Source organism: Strix uralensis, chromosome 4 (assembly GCF_047716275.1).
Source record: "Strix uralensis isolate ZFMK-TIS-50842 chromosome 4, bStrUra1, whole genome shotgun sequence".
NCBI lineage: Eukaryota > Metazoa > Chordata > Aves > Strigiformes > Strigidae > Strix > Strix uralensis.
In genome coordinates, this window is record NC_133975.1 from 51,162,985 (window position 1) to 51,186,886 (window position 23,902).

Sequence of the window (23,902 nt, forward strand, 5' to 3'; positions counted from 1 at the left end):
CCCGGCCCCCGCCACGGCAGCGGGGCGCCGCCGCCCGCCCGCTGACCTCAGCCCCTTCGCACCCCGTCCCGGCTGCCGCTCGGCTCTGGCATCGCTCTGGTCCCCGCTTCTTGCCACCCGCCCACCCTGAGCTCTCTGCCACCCGCTGCGGGGGGCCGCAGGGGCCCCGGTGAGCCCGGGAGACCGGTCGGCTTCCTGCGGGAGCGGGGACGAGGGAGAAAAGGAGAGCTGTCGGGTTGCTTTTGTACGTACTTGGGACAAAGTTGTGGCCCGCTGCATTCGTTCAACTTGGCTTGTGGCACCTGCCCTGGGATGGCTCAGGAGGGGTCCCCAAGGGGCTGAGGGCAGGGAGCTGTTGCCACCAGCAGAAACTGGGAATATTCCTTGGGCAGTGCTGGGCGATGCTGCTTGAGTCTGTCGGGACAGTGCCCTGAAAGCGCAGTGCCCCAGAGCACCATGGTGCTGTTAAACCCCCCGGCGGAGAGTGGTGGGGTGGCACAGGGTGCCCTGTTCTGCCCATGTGCTCGTTCCCTCCCCTCGGGCCTGGCTGTGCCAGCGGCAGCTTCTTCTCACACGAGGCCGTCCAGGCCGAGGAGATGCTCAGCCCTGGTGCTGCTTGGGGCCTGTGTCGGGGGTCCTGCTTCAGCACTCCGGGGTGGAGAAGGACAGAGGTGATCGGTGTCCCTCGCTGTGAAACTGGGGGATGCGGCGCTGCCCAGTGTGGGTTGCCAGCAGCTTGGTGGCCCCCAGGTCACCATGTCCCTTCCCACATGGAGCAGCTGGGGGCTGAGTCAGACAGGCCCGCTGAGAGGGGCTGCAAGTTCCCCATGTTCCCAAATCTGCTCTGGAGAGATTGACCCGCTCACGCCCGTTCAGCTGCTGACCCTGTGGGAATGGGCTTCCGCCGCACGCTTCCTCGGCTCCCTGGGGCCCACCACAGGACACTCCTCCTGGGACATCACAGCATCTGCACACATTTCCTTGGATTTCTCTGTTCCCCTCACCCTGGAAGTGCTCCGTGTTGTTCTCCTGGGAGAAGGGCTGCCCTCATAAACAAGCACTATGCTGCACTCGAGGTGTTTGACACATGGGGATTTTTTTTGTGGTGGGTTTGGTTTGGTTTTTTTTGTATGGGTAAGTCACTATAGAAGTGATGAAAAGGGGTGAAATGGCCAAAGTATGGACAGACACATCTGTCAAACCCAGTTCTAGCTATGAAAACCATTTTGCACAGTTCACCTCTTTCCTCTGTCTCCTGCCAGTTGCCAGGCACCTCCCTCACAGGCCCCAGATTCTTCTTGCCCAGACTGTCACAGGCCCTGATACCTCTTGGTCAGAGAACCGAGGGTGTTTAAGGAACCTGCAGTAGCATACCAGAGCAAGCCTGACTGAAGTCACTGTCAGCAGTCCACTTGCCAGCAGGAAAAACGTAGCTCCAAAAGGAAGAAAGACATCAGTGCATTTCCTTTCCTCCCCTCGAATCTCTTCATTTCTGTGCCAAAGAGGAGGCGAGTGCCCTTGCCTCTGCTTGGAGCACAGTTTTTCCTCCCAAGGAGGAGGCGTTAGTTCATACTTTGCTGCAGAGGGACCTCTAGTGTCCCCTCGTAGCTCATGCTTCGGCCTCACAGCTCGAGCTGGGTATTTCTTGAACTTAAAGACTTTCCTATGTACTGTGGAAAGAGGTAAGGTCCCTATAGTGTGTGTAGGGAAGTGGCTGGGAAAGACAGGCTGGAGTGCTCCTCCCTGGGGAGTCTGTATGCCCCAGGTTCACCTTGCCTTGCTTCTACGGTCCTCCACATCCTTTTTTCTTCACGCCAGGGCCCTCTGTGTGCCTTTTTGTGTGCCACAAGATGCTCCACTCAAATATATTACATTAAGTGCTTCTGGTGTCTCAGTAATGAATTTTACAGTTTCAGTGAATGCCAGCAGAAATCTGTAGATTCATATTGTGCTTCTTGGGACTCTTGTAGAGTGCCCCACCTAAATCTGTGCTTAGTATCAGCAAACATAAAATTTTCGTAAGTAGATTGAATTTAATTAATCAGTGGATGTTATTAGGAATACAACAAAAATGCTCTTACGTGTTTTGATCCATTTCATTTTTCACATGGGTATCCCTTATTTCATCTTCAAGATGGTCCTGCATGCAGCAGTCCAGGAGGTGGGGCAGGCTGGGTGGGGTGGCCTTTCTTGGGGTGGAGGGGAAGCTTCCAGGGGGAAGTCTTTGAAGGCAGGGGGAGATTTAGCAGACGATAGGAGACACTATGTGAGAATGGAAGTATGAAGAAATTCTTTTACCAAACAATGTTAGAAGCAGACGTCTTTTAGATGTTGATATTTCTAAGCCGGGCATTTTGCTTGCTGCTTGACTTCACCCAGACAAGGAGCCCCCCTGAATTTGCGGGGGCTCTTACCCAGGATACAGGGAGCAGGGGGGTAGGTCTCTGAGTTTACAGAAAGCTATAAAGGCCGGACACGGGCGGGTCACCCTCCGAGGTGAATAATGAAGTCAAACGATTGCCTTTTCCACACGGGAAGCCCGGCATCCTTCCTCCCGCTCTCTGTTTTCCCCTCTCCTCCCGCCCCGAGAGCAGCCGCTCCCGCCGGCAGCTCACCGAAGCCCCGGCACCTCCCGCCATTTCAGAGTTCCCAGCTCCGGGCTCCCCGAGGAACCGGCCGCTCCCGCTCCTCCTCCCGCTGCCCAGTAGTTTCGGTTCCCGTTTCCCCGGCGGGGCGGGGCCTTCCCCGGCGCTGCCGCCGAGCGAGCGGGCGGGCGATGGCGATGGCGGCGGGACGGCGGCGGCGGCGGCGGCGGGGCCGGGGGAGCGGCCGCCCGGGGCAGCCAGGGGGCACGGGAGGTACAGACCGGCGGGAGCGGAGCGGCCGGGGAGGGCGGCGGGCGGAGAGGGGGGCGAACCTCTGCATCAGCGGCTTAAACGTGTCCCGGTGCGCGGCCGTCGGGGGAGGCTGGGAGGAGGGAGAGCACGACGTGAATTTCCCTGTCTGGTTACACGTTGGGGTTAAGCCGGGGAGGTGTGGGAAGGGTGGACAGCGAGTCCCCGGGGGGGTCAGGGAAGGCTTTGCTGTGAGCATCTTACACGCTTGGGCATCCTGGTGCTCAGCCACTTGTGCTGCAGTAGGGCCACACGCAGGTAGCAGCGTAGATCTGGTGCCTCAGGGTCAGGAAAGCACCTGCAGCCCCTCAGCTGTAGGCAAGAAGGGGCTTCGTTCTGCTGTAAATAGGCAAGGTGTGCATTTTCCGTCATTGCTTCTCCAGTGTCTTGTGAAACACCTGACTTCAAGGCGTCCTATCACCAAGGCTGTGACAAATCTGGGGCGGTGAGATACCTCAGGAAGTGCTTTATCTCCCCGGGATACTCCACAGCTGTGCGAAAGTGATAGCGTGCTTCTGCTGATGTTTCAGTGATTGACTTGGGAGCTGGTGGCACAGCAGCCTAAGAGATGGAGAAATGTCTCTTAGTGATTGCCAGGAGAGTCACCTGGCATGAAACCAAGCAGTGGGTAGGACAGAGGAACCCCAAGGGGCCTGAGAAAATGTCACACACACTTGTCTCACTTTTCACTGAGGAGCAGAAGCTCTTGGTGAAAGCAGTAGCACACAGAGATCTTGGGGAGGGCGCCGAGATGGATAAGATGCCCGCTGCCTCAGCATGACAGCCGTGCCTGCCTGTATTTGTTCTGCAGAGGACACGCAGTCGCAGAAGAATGAGAAGGTGCAATGCTCAAACCATGATGCAACACATATGCTCATTCTCTCCCCTGATGGGAAGCTTTCTGAACATTGGGCTACAGCTTCAGCTGACTGCTCTAAGACAAGGTAAGAAGCTTTTGCAGCGTGGAGGTATGGATGGTAACGGTCAGAAAATGTGTCTGACTTTTCCAAGAGACTGAGGTATGTTCCTGTTGTAGAGAGGGAACTGGAACACGTACATTCCTAGTACCCAAAACTTTATCTTCTTTTTAAAGCCAGCAAGAATTGCCTGATTCTGAGGATAATACCAAGATCTGAGCTGCATGGGGTGCACACGAGACAGGTTTCTCTCAAACTTAGTAAGGATCGGTAGCACATACCAGAGTAATGCGGATGACTTGCAAACCACACGTGGCTTGGGAAAACTGGGTGAAAGACCCAAGCACACCCAAACCTTGCCACCTTCTGATTAAGCTGTGAGGGTGTTGTGGTTTAACCCCAGCCAGCAACTGAGCACCATACAGCTGCTTGCTCACTCCTCCCCCCTCCCAGTGGGATGGGGAGGAGAATCGGAAAAAAAGTAAAACTTGTGGGTTGAGACAAGAACGGTTTAATAAGTAACCTAAACTAAAATATAATAATAGTAATGAAAAGGAATATAATAAAAAAGAGAAAGAGAAATAAAACCCAAGAAAAGACAATGCAGTTGCTCACTGCCTGCTGACCGATGCCTGAGCAGCGATCAGCCCCTCCCGGCCAACTCCCCCCAGCTCATATACTGAGCAGGATGTTCTATGGTATGGAATATCCCTTTGGCTAGTTCAGGTCAGTTGTCCTGGCCATGCTCCCTCCCAGCTTCTTGTGCACCTGCTCTCTGGCAGAGCATGGGAAACTGAAAAATCCTTAACTTAGGATAAGCTCTACTTAGCAACAACTAAAACGTCAGTGTGCTAGTGACATTATTCTCACACTGAATCCAAAACACAGCACTGTACTCTTCTACTAGGAAGAATATTAACTCTATCCCAGCCAAAACCAGGACAGAGACTAATCCTCATCTAAAAATGGCACAGCAGTTTGCTGTGGGGTTTTCTGTTAGCTTGCCTGGGGCTGAGCCTGATTCTCTTCCAGCTTCCCATGGTGCAAACCACAATCAAATCAGTTAGCCCAGCTGCAGTAGGCTAGCATAAGAGCAGGGTGAATCAACTTACAGGTCACCTATATTTTTCCATGTAATTCCTGCTAAACATGCTAGGACTTGGCGAGCAGAGGATCTTCTTTCTTTACTATGTCTCATGGCACAGCATCTATCTATTTTGATTTGTTTTTTTTTTTTTTCCTTATTTTTGTAGGCTGGTGAAAGAACTAAGAAACCAAGATATTGTTCAAATAGCATGTGGGGACCAGCACGCCATGGCACTGTCCAGAGGTAGCCTCTTTCAAAGCACACTTCTCCAAATGGGAATCACATTATGGCAGGCTTGTGCTTGGAAGGGAGTGTTTGAACTACTCCCAGTAGTTGGTGACACCTAGTTGGCGAAGGGTGGGGGACACAAAGTGCGCTGGCTACCAGCGCTGCCCTTTCCTCCCAGCACCCAGGGACATGCAGCTCTGTCACTCTCCAGCTCCTGACCACTACCCCTCTGCAAAGGTGTGTTGTGGAGAGCAGATGTGGCCACTCCACTCCGTTGTCACCAGACCTGCTCAGTCTTAAGTTGGAGCACCTCTCTGGTTGGGAACTTCTTGCAAGTATGGCTTTAGAGGTGGAAACATCCTGTCTTTATTCCTGCTGTGCAGCGTCACACGGGCAGCATGGGCTGCCCCAGAGGGGTCAGAAGCAAACAGGGAGATTTGGCTACAGATGGTGGTCTCACCTTGCAGCTAGATCCCTCAAAACAACACGATTTTCACTCCTACTACCAAAGACTCAAGGGAGGCAGTGAGGCTGAGCTGTTTCTTTTTGTTCTGTGTGTGAAGGAGGTGAGCTCTTCACCTGGGGCCAGAACACCCACGGACAGCTTGGAGTGGGGAGCCAAACCACGCTCATCCCCCAACCACAGTTGGTGGAAAGACTGAAGGGCATCCCACTAGCTCAAATTGCTGCTGGAGGAGCTCACAGTGTGGCCGTGTCACTCTCTGGAGCTGTGTACTCCTGGGGAAAGAACGATTTTGGACAGCTGGGACTCGGAGACACAGAAGGTAAGGAAGGACAGCAGTTTGGGAGCAGAGCAGTAGGAAGGTGTTTTCCTGGCCAATGCAGACACAGGAGTGGCTCTGGACTGTCAAGCCCCTTTGGAGCAGCAGTGGACAATAAAGTCTTTTGAAGAAAGTATACCTGGATAAGTTATTTGTTTCCAAGCTATTGTATCCTGACCAGGAAGGGCATGCAGGGACAAGGGATTTAGGGGTTGTGTTTTTACAGAGAACTTCCAATCATTTTATGGAGCCAACTGGATAGCATGGGCTCTTAAAACTGTGTGTCTCGGAGGTCTCTTTCCTGTCCCATTCTCTCTCCAGGCAGTCTTGCATGAAATAATTTTATACCTCTTTGCCTTCTTTAATTCTCTGTAAACACAAGGTGAGAGAAGAATTAAAATCACCCATTGTCTTCAAACTTAGAAGACCAGAGCAGAGTTGCCCTATCCAGACAGAACCTGAAGTCAGCAGGGTCTGAATGAGTCCACACCCTTGAGAGCTATTTTGAAGCCAAATACCTTTTGGCAAGCAGATGTCGAAGTGCTGTGTTTTGTTTCAGATCAAATGTAAAGGAAAAGAAAATACTATGAAAAAGAACATTATGAGAAAAAGTATGTTTATGGTGGAGGGTAGGAAACAACCCAAAACCAAGTTGTAAATACATGAATTGCTGTAAGAGGGGACTGAAAGGTGCTAAAAACCCCGTATTTTAGAAATCTTTCTTTGTGTGAGACCCCCCCCTACTCTTTCACTTTAGCAGTACCATCTCCTTTCCAGGCAGGAGCTGCCCATCATACATTAGAGCATTAGAGCACTGGAAGACTGTGTTTATCTCATGCGGGACAGATCACACTGCAGTTCTCTCCAAGGTGAGTTTGATGTGGAAAGTCAGCATCTGAGACCTCACCCTGTGAGAAAAGATACGCCGCTAAAAGTCAGCACAGAGAAATTGGGATGGCAATGCCTGCTTCCATCTGAGTCTAAAGACAATCCCCAAGGGATGCTAACTAAGCTATTGGGGAAACCAGCCTTTTCTCAGATTCCCATCACCTGCATGCAGACTTTTGCAGGGAGATGGTGAATGGGAATCCTGGGGCAAAGAGGTACAGTTCAACTCTCAGTATTTTTGAAAATTTTTTTTTTTTTTTGTAGCATATTGGGGACTTCAGAAAATGTGAAGAATAGCTAATTCAGCAGGCTTCACTCATACAAGTAAAATTCTTAAGCAACAGGGAGTTATTCTCAGGAGTTAAATTGCTTTTTTCAGGAGTTAATTGATTTGGACATTACAGTGTAAGATTATGTTTGATGAGAAGTGAACTCTACCTGTGTTTGAATCAGGGAACTCTTTTAAGTAGAGTCCCATATAACATATTGTGTCTTGCTTGCTCACTCTTGGTGGTGACCATTTGAATGCCATTAATAATGCAGTGATCCTGTTGTTTGTTTCTTCATCTTCCAGGAGGGGTTGGTGTGCACCTTTGGAGCAGGAGGGGCTGGCCAGCTCGGTCACAACTCCACCCGCAATGAACTCACACCTCGTGTGGTGGCCGAGCTGTGGGGAGCAAGAGTTTCTCAGGTTGCCTGTGGCAGGTGGGAAAGTACAAATAAAGTGCCTTCTAAGGTCAAGGTCTTAGGGGAATCACTGAAGAGCAGTAGGGAGGGGAGTCACCAAGATGTTCAAATCCCTGTATCCCAGTAGGTCAGCACTGTCAGAATATTGTCCATTCCTCATGTGTAAGGCACCCTCCTGCCACAGCCCCTGTGAAAGCAGAACCCTCAGCCCATGCCAAGCAGAGGGCTGCAAAAGATACCAGAAACCCTTGGTTTTTGCTCTTTTAAGAAATGCGGGGTGTACTGGGTTCCAAAGGGCAAAAGACTGTTAAAAGCCTGCGTTGGGAGAGTCACAGAGTTCACGTCCACTTTGACAAACTTGTGGGTCCTTGGAAAGAACTGAAGAGTGGTGATAATTATCCAGTTTCTGGAACTGAGCCAGAAAAAGTCTCCTGTCAACTCTCCTGGGCTTTGTATCAGGCTCAGCAGCATAGAAATTGTGCTTGAAAAAATGGAAGGGCGTGAAGCTAGCAAGGCATAACACTTTATTTTTGTATGTGGAACCAGGATAAATCACAAACATCAGAGGATAATATAGGAAATTTGAGTCCATATGTTTCTTTATTACTGAATGTTTATGCAAGGAAGAGTCCTAAGACTTTGGTTAAAGGGATTCTATAGCTGAACTGTCAGGACTTTTAAAGACAAGCCTCAGCTATTCACTCTGAAAACATATCTGTAGATTTTATTCTGACTAGCTCAGTGGTATTAGCTTGTTATGACCATTCTTCTTTTTCTGAACAGACAGCACACACTGGTCTATGTTCCCTCCTTGGACAAAGTCTATTCATTTGGTTCTGATGAAGAAGGACCGCTGGGAGATGAGAGAAAGCCTAATCAGTTGATACCAATTCCCATCAATTCACCAGTGAATACTGGAAGATCCTGTCAGGGTAATTAGTCATTGCAGATGTGTACAATCTGTATTCTTTTCTTCTAGGGAGATTCTTGCTTTCTTGATTTCATGTTTACACTGAGAGGCTAACATTATGTCTCATGCTTGCTTGATCATCCCAACAGATTCTAGCAATGGATAATTCCTTTTCTGCTTGATTTATCATCATGGGTAATGGCCACATAGAAACAACTTTTAGACAGACAGCTACTATCTTGAGGGATTTTTTTACTGTTCCGTATCTGTGCACTGAACTCTCTGAAGATAATGACTGTCTCTTCAAATGTTCCTTTGAAAATATTTTGATTCTTTCACAGAAAACGACGTGCCACAAGAGGTGATTGAAATTATTGCAGGAGGAAACCGAAGTATTGTCCTTTGCAAGAACAACAAGGTATGTGCATATTTGATCATGGCTTCTAATTTTACCATTGTTCACATTACTACTGGAAACATACAGATTTTCCATCCTGCTCTTACTGCACCAAGTTCATATATGTCTCTTGAGGTTCTTTCCATGCTTACACAGAAACTAACTTGTAGTGCAATTATATATCTGTTTTGTGGTTAATGCATCTGGATCGTGCTGGATGACCATTGATTTGTTCACACTTAGGCTGAAATCTTTTTTGTAATGATTGGCTTGAAAAAAAGAATCCCATCTGCTAGACCTGTAACCTCATCAATATTTTAATGATTTCACACAGAATTCCTGTTTGAATGGAATTGCCACTCTGAAGGATAAAGATGTGGACACATGGATTTCTAATTGCAGTTCGCAACACTGGGAGAGTATAAAAAAGTAAGTCAGAAACCTGCTGGGTTTTTTTTACCCCTGATACATGATTTTCTCTAAAAACTATTCTTTGGAGACTATTGTAGGGACTGATGTTCAAGAATCTAGCCGAGACAGAATCTTGTACCAGCACTTCTTACTTAGGTTTTGCACAGGAAAAAGAGGTGTTGATAAGCAACAGCCCTTTGATAACCCTTTTGCAGGAACAGAGCAGATGTACTGGCTGGCTTTGGAGGTCTGTCCTCCTCCTCTTGCACAGAATGATTGTTAAGTTGATGAAGAGCCAACAAGTTAAATCAGTGAAAGATTTGGTCTGCAGTCTGAGGCCTTGTGCAAAAATCATAATCCAGAGTACCCAAACTAGAATGCTTTGTGTGTGTCAGCATTTAAAAATTAGCGATCCCTTCTTTAGTTGCCCATTTTCAAAAGCACTAAGTAACTACTGCGGGAAGCCTTACACTTACAGCTGAAAATTATGAGTATGTAGTCTTTTTTCAGATCTTACGTGGGAGGTTATTTTCTTTGGCCAGCTGCTGATTTTGAGCATTTAAAAATCTTGGCTAATTTAGATCTAAATGTTTCCCTGACCACTTTTAGTATGGTTTGGATCATATGGAAAGTGGTTGTTGAAAGGGTGAGAGAGAGAGGGTTCTTTCCAGATCTCAACAAGAAGATCCTGACAGCAAATCGCTTGATAAAATAGCTGCTTTAATAAGAATAGAACCAGGAATACAGGTAGTGAGTAAGTCTAACATCCCTTCAGACACTGGGAACCTAGCTTTCGTGCAGCAGCAAATGGATACCCTGATGGATTTTCCCTCAGCATGCTACAAAGATCCTCCATCTGTGGAGGAGTTCCTCCTCCCTCCCATGCGTCAGTGCCTTTTATTTTGCATAACAAGCAAAATCAGGTAATGTCCCAACCTGTCTGGAGAAGTTATCTCCATCATAACACCCACCAGCATGCAGCCCATGCTGGCATGGGGTGCTTGAGCAGGTTCCCTCACACAAGCAGAGGTGGCTTGCCAAAGATCACTAACTCCTCGAATGCCATGTCTTCTGCAACGCTCTCAATAAAGTAGTGCTAAGAAAAGTTTTATGTGGTCAGGTGCAGACACACTTGTACACACGGTTTTTGTTCTTTCAGAATTAAAAGCCTGAAGTTGCTACTCATGCTGAAAGGATTGACTTTGCTTTGTTTTTTACTATCAGGAATATCAGGCGGATCTTTTCATCTGAGGCTTGCATCAATGGAAGCTTCCTAGAGAAAAGGTAGTGTACGCTGACTCAGACAATAACAGAATATATTGGCTGCAAGTAAACTGACCAGAAAGTGTTATTTTAGGCCACATATGTAGAGATTAGTCGTATCTGAATTTGCAAGAAGCCAGTCTGTATTTTTCAAAGCCCAAGCTAAAATTAAATTTTTTATCCCCCCAGTCCCATTGAAATTTGCTATAGAAGCTCACATTCTAGCAGATTATCCTATAGTGACATTTGACAGATGATGATAATCCCTTTATGCACTACTACAGCTCCCAAAGGATCCATAATAGCTCCTCCCGGCACTGTGCAAGTTGTTTTAGGGTGAAATACAGGAAGCCTACCATTAACAGTGCACAGCCACACAAAACAGAAAGGATCAGGTCACACCACAGTGAGAGTATCTTCTTAGAACAGATGAAATTATACCAACTGGAGCTGGGGCTGAACTTTCCAAGTATTTTCTGATGTTAAGATGCTTCACTATTCTTCAGTCAGTAACAAAACCCAGCTTCTCACATCATTTGGTGCTCTTCTTTTTCCTTTGTGATAGAGACAAACATTTCAAAACTTCCAAAGAAGTCTCGGGTGTAGACATAGCCAAAGTGCAACATTTTTATGAGAAGATCAGCAAGAAGCCAGAAGTCTTCCAAGAGGTAAGGATTCGATATAAGGATTCCCACTACACAGATACTGAGGAGGTCTGGATTTGTGCGTGAAACCGTGAAACTTGGGAATTTCATGCCAACCTAATTCATAGATTATTTTGGCAAAACATAATTGCATTTTTTACCCTTGCCTCTTTTTTTTTTTTTTTTTCCTCTGAAGGTGCAAAAGGAGATTGAGAAGTTACTGCCATCATTGTCTTCCTCTCCCATCTCACCTGAAAATTTCAGAGTCTACTTGATCTTGCCTTTCCTTCTGCAGGGACAGGATGAGAGCTCTTACCATGCTCTCAGGCTTCTAGCACAAGCCATCACGAAGCTCCAGCCAAAGGACCTGCAAACTCTTGGTAGTGTTTTATGATGATAGAACTGAATGATTTAAATGCTTGGTCATTTTCAGCTGCGGAGCAAGAGTTAGTATCACTGATGTAATTTGTTCTAGAATTCAGTGTGAAAGAAATGCTTTCAGTAGAAGTAGAAACATGGGGACTATGCAGCAAGACACAAGAAAAACAGAATTCTTAGTTTGAGGTTTCCTATTTTGTGTACTGCAAAATTAAGCATTTTTTGGGTTTAATTCATTTGGTAAAAAGAGAAAATGCAGCTTCATCCAGGAATGGCAGTTATTTGCATGTTACCTGTGATGGATACTTCACTAGCTGCTTTCTTTACAGAATGCCTGTGGTCAAATCTAGAAACATCCTTTTTCGAGAAGCTGATCATTCTATATCAGAGGGTTTCCCAGAAAAGCCTTTTTCAATATCACATAGAAGTCAGAAGGAGCCAAAGAAACCTCTCCAACCTGCACCCACATGAAACAGTGACCCTGCAAATACTGCAGATTCTTTACCAGGTGAGAAAGTGTTTGGATCCTGATTAGATAGGATGTATCAGTATGAGTATTTTAATCCTTTTTACTTGTTGAATTATCTCTTTGGGTTTCCCTCTTACAAGGAAACACGGGACCTTGTCATTTGACATTGCTTCAGGAATCTCATTGGCTCTACACCAGCATAGTTTGAAGGAATCCTGCTCTTGACTTGTGCCTGGCTGATCCTCTAGAGAAGTGCGAAGCTGAAGCATGTCACCACTCCTGGCAGGGGGAGGGATGCTTTCAATGGTGTGAGGAGTGCATGCACTGATGCATACAGAGCTACTGATGTGGTATCCATTGTGTAGCATGCTCATTCCCCTTTCTGCTGGTGAGATCCCTCACCCCAGCAACTGCTCACAGCATTTAAAAGACAAAACCCACCTGCTTGGCATGTTGTGGCTGCCACAGTAACACTGCGTGATGCTTTAAGAGCCCGTTACCTGAGAAATTTTCTGGGACAATAGATTTAGAGCATCTTTAGCTGCATACAAACGAGAGGAAGAAAGGGGGCAATAACTGTATTCTTCTTGACAACCATCCTTTCTCATGCTGAGATGTTCAAGTTTCAGGAAAGTCAAGAGCTCAAGCATGCACTTCATATGAATCAGAGTGAGCCATTAAATTTTGTTCAGAATTGAATATCCTTTTGGCTGAGAATGCAGATTTGGGCCTCGAAGTTTAGACTCTTGAATCTGTATTCATTCAGAAAAAAAACCTGAAAAGTGCAGCAGGCCTACTCCTCCATAAGTGGTTACATCATTTGGAGCTTTACATGTTCACTGTGTCCCCAGAAATCATATCTTTGCCAGACAACAATTGTGAATGTGAATAGGGAATATCAGATTGTCCTGCAAAGTGAAACATACCTTTCCTGACGGAGTCCTGTTAAGGGGTCTTCATTGTAAATGAAAATTGCTCTCCTGCTAGTTTATACGTGGTTTTCTGAGACTTCTCACTGTTGAGTTCTGTGCTACTCATAGCACTTCTACCCTTCCACTCCTGTGCAGAATCTCAGAGCACTTCCTGCAGAGAGCCCTGTTACTCCTTAGTTCTGTCCTGCCACACAGATGCATGGCTCACTAGATCTGCTGACACCCCTTTTCATATTACATATATCAATACAGGTGAACTCCAGAACTGGTTTCAGAGTACAAGAAAACAACTTCTATGTGCCTCAAGTGAAAGCGATTGTGGAATTGTTTTTCATCTTTAATATAAAAGAAGTAAGTATAAAATCTTACCAGCAGTGCAAAGCAGGGTTTTTTTGTTTTATTTAAATGAGTTGATATATATGAAAGTCAGCTCTAGACTCTAGCTCAGTCCATCTCAAAGACAATGCATTTTCCCTAGCCCTCCAGCTGTTCTAAATTATGCAAGCCATTTACCATCCCGGTATTTTGGCAGCTACAATAGTGCCTTTCCTGAGATGACCCCTGGTTCTAAGAGTTGGAGCTGTCCTCCAGCGTCTTAAGCAGCTCTATTTGCTTTGAACTGGTGATCAGTGTGAAATAGCACTGTGAGGGATGGTTGCTATACTTCTTGTTCCTCCGGATTTTATTATGTTTAATTAACAGAAATATTGTGAGGTCTCTAAACTTTTGCGTTGAAATCCTGCTGAGCATTTCAATTTACTTACATCTAAAAACGAAGCCATGGTACTAAAAAATAATCTGTGAAATGGTTCATTTCTTCAGGACATGAAGGAGTGAAAATTAGCTACCAAATGCAATCAGTGTCACAGGAAGCAGCACGAGGTTGTTTAAGGGTGGTTTAGATGAGATGTTGGGGGATATGGTGTAGGGGAGGACTTTGTAGAGTAGGGCTGAGGGTTGGACTCGATGATCCCAAGGGTCTTTTCCAACCTGAATGATTCTGTGATTCTGTGAAATGGAAACGTGGATAGTAGGGGCTTCCTTAGGCAAAAAATGTGGTTTTCTGGCAACTTGGCTGGAATTCGCAGGGCAACTGCCTAATTGTTTCATAAGCTTTCATTTGCTGATGTACCAATTTTGTATCAATTAATCAGAGCAGAGGAGGAGGAGGTTTGAGAAACAGTATAGAATCAAAAGCCAAATAGGACATTACCTGAAGTTGCTGCCTTATCACACTGGAGGTGTAACAGTTTGAATTAGATTATTTTGTATACCAACATCTACTTTTGGTATTACAGATAATAAACCCAACAGTTTTTAACAACAGTGTACCATAGCATGGGTATCCAGGACATTTTTCTATGTGTTTTGGTTTAGCTGATTTATGGAAGATGCTATTAAAATCACTCTGTGTTTTATTCTTGGGGCACTGTAACGCAAGTGTCTGCCTGCACAGACAGTTCAGATGCCTCTCTGTCAGCATTTCCCACTCACAGAACTGTGTTGAGAAGCTGCTTTTAGAAAGTGTGCCTCTGTTAGTGTAGCGTTCATGTACACAAGAAGGGCATGTTTCAGAGACACAGGACTTTGCCAGGGTACAGACTGGCAGTTCAGTCTGCACGTGTACCCCTGAACTCTGATTTTACAAGAGAAAATCAACATATCTTTTTCTTTCTTCCTTGTCATTTCAGATGGCCCTGTGGAAGCTGACCAAATATCCATGCATCTTTGACATGCACGACAAGATTGCCATTCATAATATAGAACGCAAAGCTCTGTCCAGCCCCTGTAGTGAGGTAAGCGTGGCCAATTTTTTTTACAATTTAGAAGAGAAAAACACACTTCTAACAGACTGTTACTTCAATCTTCAGATAGCCTTGATAGTGATGGAGCCGGATCACTGGATTTTTCCAATCAGAAGACAGTACCTTCTGCAAGACATATGGACCCATTTAAATAACGCATCAACTGAGCAATTCAAGAAGATCTTAAAGGTAAGATACCAAATTGTATTATTTGTTAGCTCTGAATATATTGCTGCAGTGCTCTTTGGTTTTCAGTGTTACTGAAGTATTGGTAGGAGGGTTTCAGTATTCACTGAGCATACAACAAAACATCTAGTCATCAAATTCTTATAAAACATGTTCCACAGGGGTTGTAAAATAAATCTGGAGGGCAGTATCTTACATTCTTACTCCAGGTAGCCATCAAGCTTTGTTGGCATAAGTTAAATGCAAGTGACAGTGCTATTTACTGTGAAAGTTGCTTCAGGGTAATGTAATAGGGTTGCTCAGCAAACTGGTAATTGGCAAAGTCCATTACTATGACTGCTAGACTGACTTTAAAGACTCTAGGCTAGTTTACTATAGGTGAAAAACCTGGTGGCCAGGGAGCCAGCCTTAAGAGGTCAGCAAGCGACACAGCCACAGAAGCCATTTATTTCACGGAGATGCTGCCTGAAGGGAAAGGAAGGATAGTGCCAGCAAGGGATGAAAAGCTGATTATAATGCTGCTGTCTCCGTGTGGCTTTAGTCTGTGGTTTCCACACAAACCCAAAGGTTCTGACAGCTATATTTTTTTCAGGTATCACAATGCTAGCCCAGCCCTGCACAAGCCATTAGATGGCTGATGTAGGAACAGAGCACCTGACCAGAGCAGAGCTCAGCTTGGGGACCATGTGCCGTATCGGTCACTAACACAAGGGCCATCAGAGTCCAGCACCACGCTGGCACAGCAGGAACCACCAACCTCAGTGCCCTAGTACCCAGTCCTGGTTCTTTTCAAGTGAGCCTTCTTACCAACCAGAGCTGTCAAAGCTTTTCCTTCCTGTACACTTAGGAGAAGATTCACAATGGCTCCTAGAGCTACTTCTCCTTCCCCCTCCCTGACTACATCAGCTGAAAGAGGCATTTGTTTACAGCTTGTGCTCTGTACTGTCCTCTAGATCTGGAGTCTCAATCCACTGATTGTACAGGGAGCCCCAACAAACAGCTGCACGTAGCTAGAGTCAGCTTTCGAATACACGTCTTGCAGGCACTGCTTTTCAAACTGTGCATCACAGCATTATTTGCCCAGCAGCAGCCTGATCAATCTGACTGCATTGTTAGTATCCCACCAAGATACACTCAGGTCTGCAGTATTTACTACTTGGTGCTGCATTTCTGAATTTTTTAGCACATAAAGGACATTCATGTGTTTGTGTTGCAGATATACACCACCCTGTAGCAAAACATAAAAACCCCTTGTAATAGGTTATCATAGCATTAACCTGCCCCCTTTGTAGCTGTGTCCTGTGAAGACATTTTGTCAGACAATACCAAGAACACAGTTCTTTGCACATGACACCCTCACAGTGGTCTGTCACTCCATTCTCTAGTGTTGCTGTAAATGAAAACAGGAAAGGTTGAAGTATTTAGCAGGAGTATCTGCTGTTCCCTGTCTAGTGAGGATAGCATTAAGTGGAAAGATACTCTGCATGCTTAAAAGCATTTGTAGCTGCCAACTTGGCTACCAAATCCTGGATTCTGTTGGTGGTGTTTTACCACTAACCTGTCAGAAGATGCCTCTTTAATGAAGATGACCCAGCCTGCCTATCAAACTTGGGCACTAAGACACATTTAACAAATAGTACAGGGACATACATCTCCTAAGTAGACACTGGAATATGTTGGAGGCCACCCTAACAAAATCCCCAAATGCACAAGTACATCTTTTCTGGAGCACTCTCATTTCCCCACAGCAAGCAAGCAGCTACTGGACATACAGACATGGGTATCATTCAAGTAAATGTCTTCATTTAACTCAAGTTTTGTTATTAAACATCAGCCTAATTTATTTTACATTCTGACAGTGAGACAAATACATTTCAATACACCTATCAGTTCAAAACAAAACTAAACCTTGTAATTCAAAGAGAGATTCATATCACTGCATGTTGTCATTGCTTATTATTTAAGATCAGTTATTTCAGTCAGGGTACAGTTCTACAAAAACGATCACCACCTAGAGGATTTTCATCAGTGCCACTACAATGCACAACACTCTTGAAGGGATACACTAGAAGGAATTAGTGCCTCTTGTTGTTCCTCCTCTTTATCTGCCTTAGCAGTAATTAAGTAATAGGCTGCTGCAGAGAACTTTATACAGTTCCAGACACCACTAAGAAAATGACAACAGTCACTAGTGCCAGAAGGGAACTCTCTCAAATCAGCTGCAATACCTGATGAGATTAAATAAACCGTGTTACTTTAGAGAAGCCCAGAGATTAGCAAATGCATCGCACTAGTTGTGCCTAAAAAGCTTAATCCCCATCCAGGTCCACAGGTGGAAAAATACATAAACTGGTATTGTGATAGGAAGGAGGAGACTGTAGAAACATAAACTGTTTGTGCTGGTGCAGCCCTGTGGGAAGGTTTCATCTACACTGGCTGAGTAAAACAAGCCTGCTAGGGACAGGAGAGGAACAAGTACAGTCAGCGTGGGCAGGGAGGGCAGCATGCCTCCCCCGGCCATCGCCCCGCTTTACCACTGTGGCTGGGGGGTTCCTCAGGGCTGCTTCGAGCCCTCAGCTGGGGGCTTCTTCTGAGTCGTCCTGGCAGCCTCTGGGACCATGTTCGGGATGCCGTCGATGATGGGGTATGCAATGCCCAGCTCCTCGTTAATGAGCTCGTTAGTAGCTTCTTCGTACCTGGCCAGGCAAGTCAGGGGAAGACAAACAAACGGAGGAGTGAATAACCTGAGTTTGCCCTCTGCCAGCCCTTCCCGCTCGACCCGGGGCGGCAGCAGCAGGCCAAGGGCAGGCAGCGGGAGCTGCTCTCCCGCCCTGGAGGGCCCGGCGCGGCCCACGCCCCTCACCTCACCTCAGCGGCCGCTTGGAGAGCGGGCACACCAGGAAGCGCAGCAGCGACGGCTCCAGCGGCTGCGGCCGCGCCGAGCCCTGCCCCTGGCCCTGGCCGGGGTGCTGGCCCTGGCTCTGGCCGCCGCCGCTCGCCGCCCGCCGCAGCAGCAGGGCCGCCGCACAGCGCCCGCCGCGGCGCAGCATGGCCGCTGCCCCGGTCCGCCGCGCCCCGCGCCGCCTCCGGTGCGCCCGCCAAGCCGGCCCGGGCCGCGCTGCCGTGCGCGCACTGCGGTTCCGCTCCCCGCCCTCTTCCCCCCGCGGTGCCATGGCTGTCTCCGGGCTCGCAGGTGTCGTTCGAGGGCGAGGCGGGAGTGGACGAAGGCGGGATGTCCCAGGAGCTCTTCAGCGTCGCCGTCAGGACCCTCTGCCAACCCAGCACCGGCGTCTTCCGCCGCGTCGCCTCCGGCCTGGCCTGGTTCCCCAGCCAGGTAAGGGGCCCCGCGGCCTGGGGAGGAGGGGGGCCTTGCTCCCCGGAAAAGGCATGTCACGGCTTTCTCTGATGGGTTTGTTTTCCACCAGGCCCCGAGCGGTGAGCACACCTTCTCCCGGATCGGGACGCTGCTTGGCATGGCCCTGTACAACGGGCGCATGGCGCCCTTCCCCTTCCCCAGGGCGCTCTACAAAAAGCTGCTGGGCCTGCCGCCCGCCCTGGAGGACCTGGAAGAGCTGTTGCCAGCCACAGGCCGGTACGAGCCGGGCACGGCCCGGGCCTTCGCGGGGAAGCTACGGCCGAGGCGGGTCTCCTAGCTTGGCGGTGGGCACTGAGGTCGCCAAGGATACCCGTGGCACCTACCTTTGCCATTGCAGAGCTGCTAAAACCCACAGATTGCCAAAGTGGTCCTTGTCCAGGGCACGGATGTTGCTGTCAAACAGAGGCTGGCATCACCAAAATAAAAAGCGAAGCCCCGTGGCTTAGAGGGGGTCAGATTTCTGCTCCACGTGAGCTTACGTCCACACTGTGAATATATAGTTCAAAACACTTTGAGCTGTAGTTCAGATGTGGAAGAACTAAGCACCCTGTTACTAATGTTGGGTTGTTTTTTCTCTGATTTGGTAATTATCCGTTTCCACCATGTTGTTATGCACAAGCACAGTATTGCCATATGCTGCAGTTGTGCCAAATCTGAGAGCCCGTGTGCAGGGTTTTCACACGCTGGGAAAGATTTCAGGCAGATACAGCAGGGAGAGGTGCTGCTGTCACCAACATAAAGCTTCTAGGCCCCTGAAGCCCAGCTTTCCACACAAGTGCTAAAAACAGCCAAGAAGATGAGAACTCCTTCCCATGAGCCAGTGATTCCCTTGAGGTGCAAAAGAGTCCGCAGTAGACTGAAACGTCAGGTTGCCTGCAATACTTTGAGAGGTGCTGCACCCCAAAACAGTTCTCCCAGATCATCCCACTAGATGGTATCTGGGAGAACAAGGCTGTGGACCAAGCCCACTTGCTGCTGAACTTTGTGTAAAGTTATCCCCACAGGACGTGGGGGTGGGCTTGCCTGGAATCCTTTGCAGAGAAGGCATTTGCCCTCAGCTCATAGCAGCAGCCAGGCATAAGTGTATCGATCAGTTTAGGGCCATATATGAAGGTTCTCTGTGAGTATAAGTTTTCTGTATATATGTGCATTTAAATACTGCTTGTCAAAAAATGGTTTTCGGTGGAATTTGAAAGAGCATTGAATGGTTATGTTTTTTCTCTCTTTTCTCCCTTGTTTTTCAAAAGAAATCTTCAGGGGATTTTGGATGAAGAATGTGATCGTACCCTTGAGAGCCTGGACATGGACTTCACAGTAAGACACTATTGTGCCATTCAGACGTGTTATGCATGTACTCAGGCAAGACAGTGTTCCACTGCAAATGACACAACTTGTCTGTAAACTCAAAACTAGTAAGAGTGCTGTGTCAGGCCCTGCAGAAAGAAAGAATGATAGATGTAGCGCATATGTATCTGTCATATATAGATGTAGCATCCAATGTTTTCATTTATTTGCGTAGATAATGGAAGAAGGAGAATCCATGGTTACTGTTGAACTTAAAAAAAATGGTGCCAACATTCCCGTCACTAAGGATAACAGGTTGGTTTTATTTTTCTTTTTCTTACTCTGTTGTCTTGTTACAAGTGTATGAAATACCGTATCTGCCCATCCCCATATACTCTTAGAAAATATTGAACATCGGCATTGTGCTGTTGGTCTTGGTCCAGTAGGTTGTATGCTTTTGGTTCTTGCTGTACATGCTGCATATGTGCCAGACATTGGCAGTTTGTGCAAGCAGTGGACAAGAAGGCGATCCTTGGACATCCTGGCATGTGCATATACAGAGATGCCTGGCCTTATCAGGGAAATTTCTAACAAATGTGTAAGATACCCCTGAACAGTATTTTCAGGGAAATACAGATAATTTGTCTGGGAAATCCAGCTATAGGTACACCTTTATAAGGTTTTATTTATGAGCAAAATGTTTCCTGCGAGTTATATATATGGAGTGTATCTTGTATATAACAGAGAAGGAGCAGTCTATCAATAAGGTGTGTCAGTATTAACCTCAGCACAGGGTACAGAGAGAAGTTCTGTGGCCTGAGTTACAGAGATGATCTGAGGACCCTGTAGGGATGCAGGAAAGGGCTGTTTAGGAAGCTTGAAGTACAACATTTACATCGAGTTGATTGTACAAGCACAATGTCACTAAACAAATCCCCATTACAAAAAGAAAGAAGAGTGAAGTTGTACCGATTAGTAGCTGTGCAAGTATTTATTTTGATTCCAGGGTAATTCTTGGGCATTCAGTGGGAGTTTTGCTGACTTTACACCATTTAGGTCTGCTAGGTTGCATCTTAATAGTGAAGTGTCTGATAGGATTTCACTGAGTGTTCACACAAAGTACAAGGAGTATTATCAAAATGAATCCATGTTGGCCAGCATTCTCTTTTATTTGTGATGATCCTCCCAGCTGATTCCGTGAATAAAGAATTGCCAGTGATGACTGCTCTTGGTAAAGACTGAGTCTTTACAGTAGAGCAGGTCATACGGAATAAAGGAATAAGGAATTAAGTTCTCTATAATTCTCCTTTTAAAAAAGCACCTATTGCATGGCTTGTTTGATTCAAAATATGTTTGCAGGAAAGAATTTGTTGACTTGTATGTGAATTATGTGTTCAATGAATCGATACGGAAGCCATTTGAGGACTTTATGCAAGGGTTTTCAAGAGGCTGCCCAGCTAGAAAGTGGAAGATGTTTCACCCCACAGAGCTCCAGATTGTTCTCCAGGGACACGCAGAATTTGACTGGCATCTGCTAGAAAAGGTATCGGATACAAGCACAGTGTACTTCTGCTATATCTGCTGAGCATAAACTCCTTCTGACCTGTTCTTTCATTGAGTGTGTAGGTCATGAACAGAAGAACAGAAACTCAAGGGACTTTCTCTTTTTTTTGGATTTGTGTCATTGTTTTGAGTCTGTTTCTATTCTGCATCAGGCACAAGAATAAAGGGGACTAAAATCAAGTCATAGCTCAAGGATATATGAGTCTTTGAAAAACAAATGAACAAGCAGATTCCAGAGGTTAAGAGGATTTGAATATCTATGAACAGCATTATGAAATTTATCAGATAAACTATTGTTGCTTTAAATAAAAATGGAAATAGGATTAACTGGCCTGTTTTGTTTTTATCTCTTTGACAGAATGTGACATACAGTCAGTATAAAAAGTTAGATCGAACCATCAGGAATTTTTGGACTGTGTTTTACAGACTCCCAGAAGAAAAAAAGAAAATGTTTCTTGGTAATATATAAGGCATTTTAAACTTTTCATAGCCCTTTTCTCTCCCCCGCAGCACACATGTTAGATGCTTGCACATGAAAATACTATAGTTCCAAATGGCTTTTTGACATGTTCCCCCTGCTGCTGCATTTTCTGGTGAAAGCCTCAAAGAAGTGACACAAAGAAATGCACAGACACAGCTCTGACCCTCCTCACATCCCTTGAGGCTTGCCTGAGTGCATGTGACCACCTCGAGCCTTGCAATTACTTTATCCCTTACTTTTGTGGTTATCAGTTGTTGGTCAGAGGCCTCAACTTGTGTGAGCAGATTATGTTGACGTAAGTGGTTTAGCTTTCTCAAAGGATCGCAGAAGATGGCTCATCCTTTTTAAACATAGGAGGTCAAACCTAGCCTGGCCTTTCTCATCCACAAAGTCTATATAAGTAAAAATAAAAGAGGACTTACAATTATTATGAATCAGCAAGAGACTTTATTATATTTAGGTACAAATTCAACAAAGCAAAATAATTAGCTTATGGAAATGGCCATATTTTTACACTAATTTACCGCCATGAGTTTCATCCTCTGATAACATTATCTTGGATTTTTTTAAATTTTCTAACTTGTTTTTGTTTTTCTTTTTCCTGTTCCTTCAGCTTTTTTGTCAGGATCTGATCGAATCCCTGGCTATGGACTGGAATATTTTACATTTTGTATTGCAGATCCTCAAGCAGAAAAGCCAGATGAGGTCTATCCTTTTGCCAATACCTGCAGCCGCATTTTGTTCCTCCCGAGATACAGCAGTAAAAGAATACTCAAGAAAAAGTTGCTCTGTGCCACAGAGCATAATGAAAGTTTTGGTTTGTGCTAACTCTTGGTCAGGAGCACTTTAAAGCAAAAAAAAGAAAACAAGTTTTGTTTCACATGTCATATTTTTCTCTGCCTTATTTTTACTGCACTTTATAAACACTTGAGTGTGTGTATTCAGTGAGATTTTATATTGATTATAAAAATGAGCTTAGACCAGATACCTGATTGTTAGATTACAAAGTTAGGAAAGAAGATTCCTATTTAACATGCTTCCAAAAAGCACTCTGATAACCAAGTATATTTACATATACGTGCATCCTGTCAGCACTGTGCTGGTCTTGTTTAGTCAGTGAGCTTTCAGCAGCGGGGATTCTATGATTTGTACGTTACCAAACACACAGCCAGTATATGCTCAGCAGTCATCAATGCAAGAGGAAGTTAGTGTAAAGTTTTCATCTGTATTAGTTAGGGATTCTCTTGGGGAGCAACTGACGCTAAGGTGACTGGCATGTTCCTGCAAGCTGTGAATTGAAGGAGCAGGCTGTGCTCACCTGGATATGGCCTTTGACTATCTGAGAGTAGTTCTTAGGATGAGGATTTGAGACTTTGTCAAAAGCTGTATTTCTAAAGCATTGATGGGCTTTTAATTTTTTAGTGTGATAGCACTGTGACATTTGTCATGTTTATATCTTTAAGATGTTTGATGTTGATGTAAGAGATGTTTGGCAGTTAAACAAAATGCTAAGCTTGCAGAACAGCTCTGTACAGAACCCTGTGGACATGAGGCTTGCTGGGCTGCTGGAAGCTCATTGTCGAAACTGCATAACACTGGCAGGATATTGACAATGTCAGGCAGGATGTAAAGGCAGGATGTGTATTTTTCTGTATATTTTGCTTTGTGTAAATACATATATATATGTAGAGAGAGACAACAATCATCATTTTTCAGCAGTCTTTCCTTTGGTGTGTTAAATGTGTCAGTGGACGTACATATGTAAAGAAGACTTTTACTGTGTTGAATTAAATGGTGATTGATTAAATTTCCACACCTGTAGTTGTGTTTTTCCTGCATTACGCAGCTGCCTGTGTGTGACAGTGTATCTGTGTTTTCTGTCTTTGTTGATACGGGGAAGCCATGCACAAGAGAAGTCAAAGGCTGATGTAAGTCTATTTCAAATTAGATGCATTGCATAGGTCGAACAAGTCAAGGTCTTTCGCATTTGGTGCAGAATATGCTTTAGATGAATATAAAAATTGAAAGCCAGAAGAATTTTTACTTCCTGTTCTGTCTTGACTTTGTGTTGGGTATCACATGCACACTCTCTTGGACCAGGGAGGCTGCCTCTTTGAAATGCCAGTAAATGATATAAACCTTTTTTTGGAAGTGACTGTTAGGCTAGTGCCTTTTTTTTTTTCCTTTAGGAAAGTAAATGTTTCCTAGGAAAGACATAGGCAGTATTTATGAATTTCCAGTTCAGTAAAAAAGACATTGTTACATATTAAGAAAAATAAAGCTTCCTTTTAAGTTACAGTATAGTAATTAGTAAATAAAA

At 45.7% G+C, this 23,902-nt stretch overlaps 2 protein-coding genes and 1 long non-coding RNA gene across 6 annotated transcripts; 1 reads left to right on the forward strand and 2 right to left on the reverse strand.

Moving 5' to 3' along the window:
* Positions 1-2,059: 2,059 nt before the first annotated feature.
* On the reverse strand, positions 2,060-3,267 carry LOC141942780 (uncharacterized). The gene is made up of 3 exons (XR_012628743.1): positions 3,099-3,267; positions 2,918-2,967; positions 2,060-2,262 (listed from the first exon to the last, which is right to left on the reverse strand). It is a non-coding gene; the product is annotated as an uncharacterized LOC141942780 (long non-coding RNA).
* On the forward strand, positions 2,747-23,395 carry LOC141942775 (putative E3 ubiquitin-protein ligase HERC4). 3 transcript variants are annotated; one of them, XM_074866714.1, is made up of 23 exons: positions 2,747-2,858; positions 3,706-3,838; positions 5,065-5,141; positions 5,690-5,911; positions 6,686-6,777; positions 7,371-7,501; positions 8,267-8,415; positions 8,735-8,811; positions 9,125-9,219; positions 10,426-10,485; positions 11,030-11,132; positions 11,305-11,488; positions 11,816-11,994; positions 13,140-13,238; positions 14,579-14,683; positions 14,759-14,881; positions 18,072-18,212; positions 18,304-18,470; positions 19,502-19,568; positions 19,774-19,853; positions 20,898-21,081; positions 21,460-21,559; positions 22,196-23,395. In XM_074866714.1, exons 1-23 carry the CDS (start codon positions 2,777-2,779, stop codon positions 22,408-22,410), a joined length of 2,865 nt encoding a protein of 954 aa, XP_074722815.1. In that variant the 5' UTR covers positions 2,747-2,776; the 3' UTR covers positions 22,411-23,395. The 3 variants fall into 3 exon arrangements, with proteins under 3 accessions (XP_074722815.1, XP_074722816.1, XP_074722817.1); XM_074866715.1 differs by having other exon boundaries at positions 22,262-23,395; XM_074866716.1 differs by lacking the exon at positions 2,747-2,858 and adding an exon at positions 3,988-4,071 and having other exon boundaries at positions 3,710-3,838.
* LOC141942779 (phosphatidylinositol N-acetylglucosaminyltransferase subunit Y) lies at positions 16,694-18,064 on the reverse strand. Of its 2 annotated transcripts, none has more exons than XM_074866720.1 (2): positions 17,747-18,064; positions 16,694-17,574 (listed from the first exon to the last, which is right to left on the reverse strand). In XM_074866720.1, exons 1-2 carry the CDS (start codon positions 18,049-18,051, stop codon positions 17,433-17,435), a joined length of 447 nt encoding a protein of 148 aa, XP_074722821.1. In that variant the 5' UTR covers positions 18,052-18,064; the 3' UTR covers positions 16,694-17,432. The 2 variants fall into 2 exon arrangements, with proteins under 2 accessions (XP_074722821.1, XP_074722822.1); XM_074866721.1 differs by having other exon boundaries at positions 17,747-17,940.
* Positions 23,396-23,902: the final 507 nt, after the last annotated feature.